A 12,454-nucleotide genomic window follows, 5' to 3' on the forward strand; every position below is an offset into this window, starting at 1 on the left:
AAGATTTTATTTATTTATTTGATAGAGATCACAAGTATGCAGAGAGGCAGGCAGAAAGGCAGGGGGAAGCAGGCTCCCCGCTGAGCAGAGAGCCCCATACGGGGCTCAATCTCAGGACTCTGAGATCACGACCTGAGGCGAAGGCAGAGGCTTTAACCCACTGAGCCACCCAGGCGCCCCTAGGTGAGCTTTTATAAAGCCAGTTTACTTTTCTTTCTTTCTTTAAGATTTTATTTATTTATTTGAGAGAGAGAGAGAAACTGAGATAGTGAGAGAGCACAAGCAGGGAGGAGAGGGAGGAGCCCGATGTAGGGCTCGATCCCAAGACCCTGGGATCCTGACCTGAGCCGAAGGCAGAAGCTTAACTGACTGAGCCAGCCAGGTATCCTGCCAGTTTCCTTTTCTTACTACTGTAATTCACCATACAGTTTGCATTCAGAGTGCATTTCCTCTGCACGAGGAAAGGACCTTCATACAACTTAGGAGAGATGACATACCAAATGACTAATTTTAAGGCCATGCTTGGAGGAAATTGCAAGCTGGTTCTGTGCCTTTTTTGGCCCTGAGCCCCCTAGCAGTGTGGGGAAAGCCGTGGACCCCTTCTCAGAACAATATCTTCAAGCGACTAAAGTCATTAGGACAAAAAGGAAGCCAGATACATTGAACTAGTCACCAGACTATTAATAACAACAATCGTGATATGGGAACACACAGGACCTGGCTTTAGGCCTGGTGATTACTGCCACCTTGCAGTGGAGCTGAGTACGAAGAGGACCTGGAGACATGTTACAACAGACAGCAGCTGTGAGCTCCGCCGGCGACAAAGTCACGGGTGCCATTAACGCTGTGCCTTGGTGCACACCTTCATATGAGAAGGAAGCACTGCATACAATTAGGGGTTAAGAGAGAAGTTGTGCCCCTCCTTCAGGATCACAGGCCCCCTGAGTCCTGTCTGGGGATCCCCCATTGGGAGCTCCTGCCAAACGCAAGAGAGCTGGCAACGCACTCCTCGGGCAGAAACTGCTACTCGCGGTCTGATTCAGCAACTAGAGAGGCTGGGAGCAAGACTGGCAGATTTGGCCGTTCTGCTCCAGAAACACGGGCACACCACCACTCAGTGCCGCAAATAACCTTTAATACACTGTGCACTTTAAAAATAGCCATCCTCAAAAACTGAGGCCAGCTGTGCCAACGGCTCCAGGGAAAGACAAGCGAAAGCTCCATCTCAGCAAATATGAAAGCTGAGAATCTCTGCAGAAAAGCCCCAAACGCAGATTTCAGTTTGACTTCACATCACAGCTTCGTTTTAAAACGGGTCTGTCCCTCATGAACAGACATTTCTGCAAAGAAGACATCCAGATGGCCAACAGACACATGAAAAAGTGCTCCACGTCACTCGGCATCAGGGAAATACAAATCAAAACCACAATGAGATATCACCTCACACCAGTCAGAATGGCTAAAATTAACAAGTCAGGAAATGACAGATGCTGGCGAGGATGTGGAGAAAGGGGAACCCTCCTCCACTGTTGGTGGGAATGCAAGCTGGTGCAACCACTCTGGAAAACAGCATGGAGGTTCCTCAAAATGTTGAAAATAGAACTACCCTATGACCCAGCAATTGCACTACTGGGTATTTACCCTAAAGATACAAACATAGTGATCCGAAGGGGCACGTGTACCCGAATGTTTATAGCAGCAATGTCTACAATAGCCAAACTATGGAAAGAACCTAGATGTCCATCAACAGATGAATGGATAAAGAAGATGTGGTATATATACACAATGGAATACTATGCAGCCATCAAAAGAAATGAAATCTTGCCATTTGCAACAACGTGGATGGAACTAGAGCGTATCCTGCTTAGTGAAATAAGTCAATCGGAGAAAGACAACTATCATATGATCTCCCTGATATGAGGACATGGAGAAGCAACATGAGGGGTTAGGGGGATAGGAGAAGAATAAATGAAACAAGATGGGATTGGGAGGGAGACAAACCATAAATGACTCTTAATCTCACAAAACAAACTGGGGGTTGCTGGGGGAAGATGGGGTTGGGAGAGGGGGAGGGGGTTATGGACATTGGGGAGGGTATGTGCTATCGTGAGTGCTGTGAAGTGTGTAAACCTGGCGATTCACAGACCTGTACCCCTGGGGATAAAAATACATTATATGTTTATTAAAAAAAAAAAAACTGGAAGGGGAGGCGAACCATAAGAGACTATGGACTCTGAAAAACAGCCTGAGGGTTTTGAAGGGTCAGGGGTGGGAGGTTGGGGGAACAGGTGGTTGGTAATAGGGAGGGCACGTTTTGCATGGAGCACTGGGTGTTGTGCAAAAACAATGAATACTGTTACGCTGAAAAAATAAATAAATTTAAAAAAAAAACAAAAAACAAAAAACGGGTCTGTCCCTGAGAGTGAGGAATGTGGTGGAGGGCCTCCTAAGTGCATGGAAATAAGATGCCCCCAGGAGGCCACCGTGCCAAGGTGGGAAGCCAAGAAGGAGGGAAACTGAGGCAGGGAGCACATGCTGCTACATAGGCCAGTCTGAGCTGAGTGTCATCGGCTCTAGATGGAGGAATCGGGGGGCACTGAATGTTCTTTGCTGCCTTTCCTGGGATTCCTGGACCACTAGTCTGCCCCTTGGAAAGCTATGTCATGTATCTTTCCTTTTGGTTTCGTTAGATGTAGTCAAGCTGAAGAGAAAGAGTGTGTGTGTTCTAGCCTGATTCTGACAGAAGAAGATGCAGCCAGGAACCTCACCAAGCGTCACAGGGAAAAGACCAGCAGAGGAGGTCTGCCCAGTGCCACCGAACCCCAGAAGGGAGGGGCTAACCTGGAAAATCCCCTTCTCAACCGTGTCTCCCTAAATGCCAAGCATGAAACCGATCAGGCCAGAGCTACAAAATCAGATTGCAGGGGAAATCATTTTGTAGCAAAAGAAATGCCCCTCCAGGTGGAGAGACAGACATTTTTTCAGATCACAGACACTGAAAGCCTCCAAGAGGATGACCAGGAAGCCTAGAAAGAACCAGCAGAACTGCAAGGGCAACTTAAGAAATCTGGAATGCACTGTGAGCCCAAAACAGCTCAGATTCTAGTACGGTTAGAAAAATAATAAGGTGTGAATAAGATCTTCCAGACAGCTGAGGTTCTCATGAAATCTATCCATCACGGACAAGAGGAGGAAAAAAAAGGACTGAGTCAGAGAGACGGCAAAGGAGGAATGAGTCTGCCGTATGTCGTCAAGGAGCTGGGAGCGGGCTCACAAGCCCCAGCTGCAGATCTGATCTAAGCAGTGGAAAGAGAAGCCCACCCACCACGCCTTCCCTCGGACCTGCCTCTGCCGGGGCGCCCTGTGGCCCGGCAGGTGGGGAGCAGGGACCCAGGGTGGGCACTCACCATGGGGAACAGCCCAAGCGAGTGGTAGCGCCGGGATGTGGTGTTGGGCACGGTCTTATTCCGGAGGTTCTTGAGCTCCTCCTGCGCCTCGTGAAGCATCTCCATGCACTCAGCATACTTGTCCTCCAGCTCGCGCAGCTGCGGGCACCGGGAAGGCACACAGGGTCAGTGCGGGGCTGCCCGGGGCCTTTGGGCCCGACCCTGAAGGGCCCTGGAGGCTCAGTCCGGCTCCCACTTGGGGCATGCTTCTAGCCTCCCAAGTCCTAATGCACGACCGAGGTCACAGGCTTCCAGTGACAGGGTGTGTAAGTCATGGCACAGGAATCGCGTCAGTGAGGGGTAGGGGTGTTGTGTGGTGACAGATGGGGCAACAGTGTGGTGACCAGAGCGTAATGTACAGAGGTGTCCCACCACTATGTTGTATCCCTAAAACTCTTGGAACCTTGTGCCAATGAGACCCAATTAAAAATGATTATTTTTTTCAAAGCCAACCCTCATTTCCAGCCACATCTGTGAGTGGGCTCCTTTCCGTGGTGAGCTCCAGGCCGTTTCTCTCACCAGACATCGAACAGGAGCGGGCTGTGCAGGGTCTGGCCTCCTGGGTGCTCGCCAGCAGCGATGGATGTCAGCGGGAATTTACCAGTAAGAACGGCTTTCGATTCAGAATAAGGACAGCTAGCGAGGTGGACATGACCCACGGCCCGTCAGAGGGAGGCTGAGCACCTTGACTGCGATGGGCCTGGGGAAAGGCAGGGGGCGGGGCAGGGGGAACCGCTCACCTCGGCCGTGAGCTGCCGCTGGGCATCCTTAGCCGCCCCCAGGTGCTGGACCAGCTCTTCATTTTCCACCGCGCACTGCAAAAGGGCAAAGGCCCGTCAACTTCTCCTCTAAAATACCTGGAAACGTCTGACGGCCTCTTGTTACCTGGTCTGTTCCGATCCTATCACATTTCTACGGGGACACTTATGCCAGAGTCCCATTTCGTCTTTTCTGTAATTCTGAAGGCAGCCTTGCCTACATCTGTGTTCATGCTGGATGGCCCCCCATTCCCCTGCCTCTGAAGGCATAGCCCCTCCCCAGACAGGCTCCACCTCACGCTTCTGCCTGACGTGGGAGATGAAACTATTTGTTCTGTTCTCGCTGTCTAGCTGCTGCTCCAGCTTAAATCTATAGGGAATGTGACTCTGCTGCGGGAAACACCAGAGTGCGCTATGTAAAAACAAACCCTAGACTAGAAAATTCATGAGCTAAATTCCAGAACTCTGGATCTACAGACTTTTCTTAATGAATTCTATGGATGCGTGGATTATTTTTAAGAGAGAGGTGGTTAGAGAATGCCCTCCCCAGTTCAGGGCGACTAGTTCACTCTGCTGAACTTGCTAATAAGCCTTTTCTCCAAAGGGGCGGCACAGACATCTCAACCATGAGACCAAAGGGCCTGGTCTTCAGGGGCCAATGCCATCTGCGGCAGCCAGAGCAACAGAAGCCTTACAGCTTTGGCCTTCTTCTGCAAGTCGACTATCTGCGACAGCAGGTGTGTGATCTCCTCCTGCTGGCGGGCGGCATCCTCGGTCTTCTTGGCCAGCTCCTCTGAGATACTGGCGATCTGCACGTTGGCGTCCCCTTTCACCAAGAAATGACAACAAGAGGAAGTCAGATCCAGAGAGAACGGTTTCTTTGTGGTGTGTTCAAGAAAAGGCATCTTTGTTACCAGACAGGGGGAGGAGTGGAGAGGACAGTGAAGAAAGAACGGTGCCCCTTTTCCCGTACAGGCTCATTCTGTATGAGAAAGAGGCATGGGGGCCCAGCCCTGCTGACCAAAGCGGCCTCCCTTCCCAAGGGAAGTCAGACAGGCTTGGGGAGTCAGTCGGGAGATGACTGCCCCACCACCCACGTTTGTGCGTGAACGGGTCCACATCATTAACAGGAGCTCCCTGTTGCACCCTGTCCCGGAAGGAACTGCTACCAGCACAGTGTAATCCCCTGGAGTGCTTTCAACCCACATTCAGAGTCACAACTCATTTTACTAGATTAGAACACGGGGTGTGTTTCATTTACTGAATGTTTTGCTGAAACTCAAAATACTGTTTGCTCTTTTGTCTTAACTTGTAAACTTACGATGGCGAGGGCAGGGGGAAGTACTACTTTGCAAAATGGAAAACTCTGGCCTCACCTTTCACCCATCAGTTACGAGAAACCATAACTGGTCAGTGTTTGCACATCGGCAGGAGAGCTCTGTAACTGGGCTTAACTTAGACTTCACATAACCCCAGTATTCCAGTAGAAAGCCGGAATGAAACATCCGTCTCAGGGAGAAATTAGGACAGTGTAAGACTGTCAATCCAGCACCCAATTTCTTACGAATCAGAGTGAGGGGTGCCATGCAAGACAGAGGGGCGGGGAGAGTGTCTCGTCACAATGATGGCAGTTACAGAAAGTAAAAAGGGGGGGAAGGGACGGAGCAAGGGGACCAGGCCATACTCAGTTCTTTCACACAGTCATTGACCAGCTGCTGTTCCTTCTCTTCGTAGGTGATGGTCTCCGTCTTCAGCTGGCAGGCCTGTGGACAAAGCTCACATCAGAGCCCCATAGTCACACCTGGACCAGTGGGCAGGCAAGGCTGGGGCACAGAGCAAGGACTAACCTAGGTCTGGAAGGCTTCCCTTCACCCTCTCCCCACCTGCCATCCATGACACCCTCAAATACAGACAGTCCATCAGAATGCCCTGCTCAGTTAAGGAATCTCAGACCCTCAAAGCTGAAGAGCTGAAAATGGCGTACCAGCAGAGGGCGCCACACAAAGCGATGTGCAGTCCGTAAGTGGCTCCCTTGTGTCTGTTCATTTGCATCAGTCCCAGATCACAGACACAGACCCCTTCGTGACCCCAAGGGTGTCTAGGACTCAGCTCTGCCTACCGTCTACGGATGACCACAAAAATGGCTAACTCTTATCATGTACCTGCTTTGTCCTGCATGTCCTAAGAGGTCTGAGTTGGAGTTAGATCTGCTGTATTTAGCTAAGTAAAAACACGGTATGACACGAAAGCATTAAAATTCAGAGACCCAGGAGCCGCCCCGGGACTCTGGATAGCCTGCTCCCAGCTGACAAGGTGAGAAAGCAGAGATCCAAAGGTCTGAAGGAAATATCCCAGGTGGAGAGGAGCTATCTCTGAGCCCTCGGGACCGGGCCCAAGGTGACACTACACTCCCGGAAACCAAGGTAGAACAGGTAGGCGGCTGGGATCAGATTCCCTCCACCTGCTTTAGGGGAACACTGACTGAGGGACAGACTACCATGCACCCAGGCCTGCGGCATTCACATGGACCAGGCTACGATGCTGGGCAATAGCCCTGGCTTGGCCCCTGGCATTCAGAGAAAGCTTAGACAACCCTCTTGGTCACTCTGGGTTTGTGTTTCCCACTAGACAATAAAGACTAGAAGATCTACGGTGTAAGGAAACAGGACCCTTTCCTCATGCATAGCCCTTGTAAGCTCAGACATGAGGCTCTTTTCAACGGGTGGGCAAGTTCAAGGTGGTCTGCCCTACTGCAAGGGTTTCAGGGAACCCTGGGCCAGCTAAGGTGGGCATGCAGCCCAAACTTAACAAAGCATATCTCTGGCTGGAGAACATAAACTCACTGGTAATTAAGACAAAAAGTACTAAATTTGCACACATCAGTGTTTTTAGGTAGGGGCCATGGGTGAAGGGAAGTAACAGGTTCAGAGTCCCAGAGTCTTACAAATCCAGCCCTTGTCATTCCCTAACTTGCACCACATTGGCAAATCAAACACCTAGGAGGCTGGGTCCCAGCTTTCTCACTGTAAATGAGAAGCAAAATAACCAGCTTATAGTCCTGCTGTGAAACCTGGAAAAAAACGAAACCAAAACCAAAACACAACTACTGTGAATCTTGGGAAAAAAAACAAAAACAAAACAAAACAAAAAAACAAAAAAAAACCCTGAAAAACAAGAAACACAACACAGGCAAAGTGCACAGCGACCAGCTAGTCAGAAACACTCAAAAGCATGAGTCCCCATGTGGTCCCAGCTCTACCTTTTTATGTTAATTGTCTAAGAAATCTGTCTCCAAGTTCTCACATACTATATTCCCTTAGAGCATATGTGACCTGTGGCAACAGCCTCCATGTCATCTCCATGGCAGAGCGCGAGTACGCCACGAAGAACCCCCACTGACAAAGCCTGCCCTAACTGGAGGAGGAGGGGCTTGCCACTCTTGCCCAACCGCATGGAGAATCCCCAAGTCCTCGGTCCCTCGGACAGGTATGTCCTCCCCAGAAGCCAATGCTCAGCTCAGAGGAGGCACGCCAGCCAGGCTCGGGGTGCTGATGTGAGTGGAGCTCAGGTGGCTCTCTCACAGATGGTCACCCTTGAGAACACCGTTGTAAGCACAGCCCCTCCTGCCAGATAGGGCAAAGGGGGCCACCACCCTCCAGAGGGAACAAGGGCAGGGAGTGCACTTGACCTCCGATCGAAGTACGACGTTCTCCTCTTCGAGGTCCTTCAGCTTCTTCTGCAGAGAATCTAGATGGAAGTAATTCTGGACAGAGGAGGATGACTCATTCCTCTTCAACCTGGGGGAGAAAGTGCAATCTCGCTCCAGAGAGAGAGACTGGCTCCCTGCACCTTGCGAAGTACCGTTTCCGGTGGGAGGAGAGGTGACCATGAACCATGCAGGGGTGACAGTGGTTCCCTGCTGCCACAAAGGCTCACCAGCACTCAGGAACCCCCATCCCCACCCTCTGGCCACCGTGTGCAGCTGCCACATGGCCTCACAACTCAGCAGAATCAACTATTTGAAGCTGACGCACAATTCCGGATGCCTAGAAGTTTATTTCATATTTACATTGCAATTCTGTGTGCCTAGTTCTAAGTACTCTACAGGTATGAAGCCAATTAATGCTCATAACCCTCTGAAACAAGTATTCCCATTTAACAAAGAGGAAACAGGCACAGAGTGGCTAAGTAACTTAGCCAAGAGCACACAGCTAGGAAATCACAGAGCCAAGGTCTGAACTGAGACCACTGGGCTCTAGAGTTCATGCTCCTGATGTGAGATTCTGCGGACTCTCTGAGAGGTCCCCACACCTTCTTTCCCAGGGGCTCGCCGTAGCATCTCTGGCTCCAGAACCCATCCTATCCTCTACCTAACTGCAGGGCCCACCTGTTACCCGTGATCAGGCCGGATCAATCTAAATTGACAAATAACCCTGTCCCCTTCCACGTCCTGATGAAATCATCCAATCCATCAGAGGCACATGGAGATGTTTGGTCTGGGGAAGGCCGGGAGCTGCGGACCTGAGCCGCTGGGGAAGCGATCCTGCCGAGGCACCGCCAAGGACATGGACAAGAGCCCGCCGCCTGCATCCCGGCCCCAGAGACATGGCCCTCTGCGACTTACGGGGTGGAGCACACGGACTCGGGCTCGCTCTCCTCCGCGGCGCTGGTGTAGAACTGAAGCAGCTCATCCTTCATGGACAGCTCATGCCGGAGCTGAGACACCTGCACAGACACAGCAGGGCCGGGGTTGGGGGGAGGAGAGGGGGAGAGCATTCAGCCCTGAGCACCACAGCGCCCTCACCATGTCCAGACACTTGCTGCTGGGTGACAATGTCTGTTTAATTCCTCATGCAAAGTGAAGGCAGGTCATTGATTTTGGGCTTTTCAAGGAAAAGAGGTTGCATTTGATCCCACTGAAGAAGAATACAGTCACCTGTGTTTTGACAGAAAACCCTCTGCTTAAGTTTATGGTTTTTACTTTGGTTCAGAGAGGAGGTGAGAGGAGACTAGAAGGCTCTGGAATGAGGTTTAGGGGTGGGGGTGGGGGACAAGACAGCATATGGGCTTTGCAAGTAGCCAGAGAAAGAGATCGTGTTACCAAGTGAAAGAAGAGGCCATTCACTTCTGCTGAAACGCAACGCCACCCTGGACCAGGCCCCTGGCGACGCCAGCTCTGGGTGGGCAGCTTCGAGCAGCTGGTCCACCCTCGCTGTCATACCTGGGACACTCACAGCCCCACCCTGTGACTGCTGCACCCTCACAGGGCTCACGGCCAAGCCTGGCCAGACCTTGCTCTGTACTCAGTGACCACAAGATAGCAATTTCAGACACAGGGAGAAAGGAGGCAGCCATCAGGAAGTGGCCATACTGATACCTAGGACAGTTTTTGCAAGTTGCCTGATTTATACTTAACATCTTAAGCAAACAAACCTGTGCCATAAAAGTTTTCACTTCTGATTAGCAGGGAACCGGTGCTGTAAGCGAGAACTACAATCTGGTTGTCATTCTTTCTTGTTTCTAATTTGATTTGGGGTCTACGGTTGTTCCCAGCTTTCCTACCCAACCCAGTGGGTATTTACCACTTCCACGGAGAAGCAAATTCTATATGCACAAAAGCTTTAGTTCTAACATCTACATTGACAATTTAATGATGTGCCAAAGGGGAACATATTACAGCTTCCAAATTCAAAGCTTTTCCAAGGAAAAAGACACTTTTCCACTTCCAAAGAGGTGGGTACTATCTGTGTGACGTGAGGGAACCCTTGGCAAGGGCAGTCAGTGGAGGGACAGCACACGAGGGACAGTGGGCGACCATGTATTGGTCCCCTGGGTGGCATGGTCCTCTGCTCCCTAATGCCTGTGAGAAGCACCATGATACTGGGTGCCGGGAAAGCAGGGGGTGACTTGACTTCTCCAAACATGACCATATCTTACCCTAACATCTTTCAGAGAAGCCGCCCAGGGTGAAAACTTTTCTCAGATATTGGCAAGTCTGTTTCATCAATATTAAAACCATTACCAAACCCAGGCAACAACAGGTGGGAACAGCTTCAATGAGGACAAGGTCTAAATAAATCTAAAAGACAGGAGTCAAGGCATCGCCTCCCACTTAGAAGGTTTCTGACGGAAAATAAGGGAAACCAGGCGAAGAAGAAGGTCAAGTGAAAGTCCTCACAGCTAAAATCTGCAGTTGAAAGAACAGGATGATGGGGAAGAAGCAACCAAGTAGGGCCCAGCTCTAATTCCTAAGCCTGTTCCAGCCACCTCGCCCGACTCAGCAGAGCCTCCCTTGTCCTACCCACACCACAACCTTCCTGAAAACTGGTGCTGCTCCTCCGAAACCCCAGACCTATAAGATAAGCCTAAAGCATTCAGCGCCCCAGCCCTGACCACTGATGCCCTTCAGCCAAGGTTTGGATCATGAAAATGATAGGGTTCCTACCGTGACTACAATAGCCTATTTTTTTCATTTTGTTTTACACAAAATTGTATTGGAATGAAGAATGTGCCGTCGCTGCCCTACTCTGCAGCACCGGCTAGCCTCTTCCCGACAGGGCTCCCCTATGGCCGGCCTGTGCCCACCTGCCCCAGGAACCCCTGCTCACTGCCGTCTTAGCCTGCGTGCACTCCTCACAGGCTAAGTGTACTTCCTAGCCTGTATGAGGACCTGGACTTCAGGGACGGGGACAGGTGCTGCCCCCGCACACCCAGGCCTGGTGGCATTGGCTAGTCTGGCCCTAGTGAGCAGGTGAAGGTTGTTCCTACCCCAGCTGGCGCTGTCCACACTGTCTGAAGCAGGGTCATGAACAGAAGCAGCAGCAAGAAGGCAGTCTTCTGCCTGCAGGAGGCTGTCCGGGGATAGACAGCTCCGGAGCCTGAGCCCAAGCCCAAGCCCACCGGCCCATGGCCCTTGCCACCAGCTCACCTCCTCCCTGATGTGTTCCACCTGCTCCTCCAACAGCTCGTTTCTCTCCGTTAGTGTCTTGTTCTTCTTCAACAACGACTGGCCGATCCGAGCAGCCAGTTCTAAATCCCGCTCTTTCTATGAAAGGCAAAGGTGAGAAGAGATGTTCAGAACACTTGTGCTTCCCAAAGGAGCCCAGGGCGCTCGGTGTCAACTGAGGAAAACAGGACACTTCGAACTAACAAAGGTATTAATAACTCACCATCCACGTACCCGCACTTGATACCTGTTCAAAGAAGGGGACGCTCTGCCTACAGAAGGTGTCAGAGCTACGCAGACCTCGGGCAATGGGAGACAACCTTAAAAACCAAGGACAACAAGTCTCTGTTCCTACGAGAGAAACGTGCTTCCAAAAACATTTCTCCGCAGCGGCTTTGGGTATCTGTGGAATCATGTGACAATCTGTCTGCCTGAGGGCTGGACTACTGTACCCCCAGGGCCCAGCACATGGAAATACTCTGGGACTGCCTGCTGGATGAATGAATGAGCACAGGACTCACACGGTGCTCTTGCAATAAAGCAAAGAGCTGATGCAGGGAGGCAGGCTCCTTAGAACACATGAAAGTGGAATTTACAGAGCTATTTGTATTTACTTCAGACGAAACAAAAATGCCAAAGTTACTCTGAAATCCAACAGCATGTTTCTTTTACTTAATGGAGGGTACTTAGGTTGGTTTTTTATTATTTATGTATTTTTTTTTTTTTTATTTCTTTGACAGAGAGAAATCACAACTAGGCAGAGAGGCAGGCAGAGAGAGAGGAGGAAGCAGGCTCCCTGCCAAGCAGAGAGCCCGATGCGGGGCTCGATCCCAGGACCCTGGGACCATGACCTGAGCTGAAGGCAGAGGCTTTAACCCACTGAGCCACCCAGGCGCCCCTATTTATGTATTTATCTGAGAGAGAGAGAGAGCATGCCTGCACGAGTGGGAGGATCCAAGGGTGAGAGAGATTGAGAATCTGAAGCAGACTCTCCCCTGAGCGTAGAGCCCAACACAGGGCTGGATTCGGGGGCCCTGAGATCAGGACCTAATCCGTGGGAGGAGCTTGCAACTTCTGATCTCAGGGTTGGGAATTTGAGCCCCACGTTGTGGGTAGAGATTATTCAAAGAACAAACTTTTAAAAAACTTCTAAAAATACTTTCAAAATGGAGGGGCGCCTGGGTGGCTCAGTCATTAAACATCTGCCTTCAGCTCAGGTCATGACGCCAGGGTCCTGGGACTGAGCCCCGCATCAGGTTCCCTGCTCTGCTGGGAGGCCTGCTTCTCCCTCTCCCACTCCCACT

General features: G+C 51.0%; 1 protein-coding gene across 7 annotated transcripts in view; it reads right to left on the minus strand.

Moving 5' to 3' along the window:
- TRAK1 (trafficking kinesin protein 1) overlaps nucleotides 1-12,454 on the minus strand; it is a 121,042-nt gene that overhangs the window by 26,363 nt on the left and 82,225 nt on the right. For all 7 annotated transcript variants that reach the window (XM_046003474.1, XM_046003473.1, XM_046003471.1 and 4 more), the window contains 7 exons: nucleotides 11,133-11,249; nucleotides 8,829-8,929; nucleotides 7,893-8,001; nucleotides 5,889-5,967; nucleotides 4,900-5,030; nucleotides 4,187-4,261; nucleotides 3,408-3,545 (listed from right to left, as the gene is read on the minus strand). In XM_046003474.1, the coding sequence (XP_045859430.1) occupies nucleotides 3,408-3,545; nucleotides 4,187-4,261; nucleotides 4,900-5,030; nucleotides 5,889-5,967; nucleotides 7,893-8,001; nucleotides 8,829-8,929; nucleotides 11,133-11,249 (750 nt within the window). The remainder of the gene's footprint in view (nucleotides 1-3,407; nucleotides 3,546-4,186; nucleotides 4,262-4,899; nucleotides 5,031-5,888; nucleotides 5,968-7,892; nucleotides 8,002-8,828; nucleotides 8,930-11,132; nucleotides 11,250-12,454) is intronic.

This window comes from Meles meles, chromosome 4, assembly GCF_922984935.1.
Source record: "Meles meles chromosome 4, mMelMel3.1 paternal haplotype, whole genome shotgun sequence".
NCBI lineage: Eukaryota > Metazoa > Chordata > Mammalia > Carnivora > Mustelidae > Meles > Meles meles.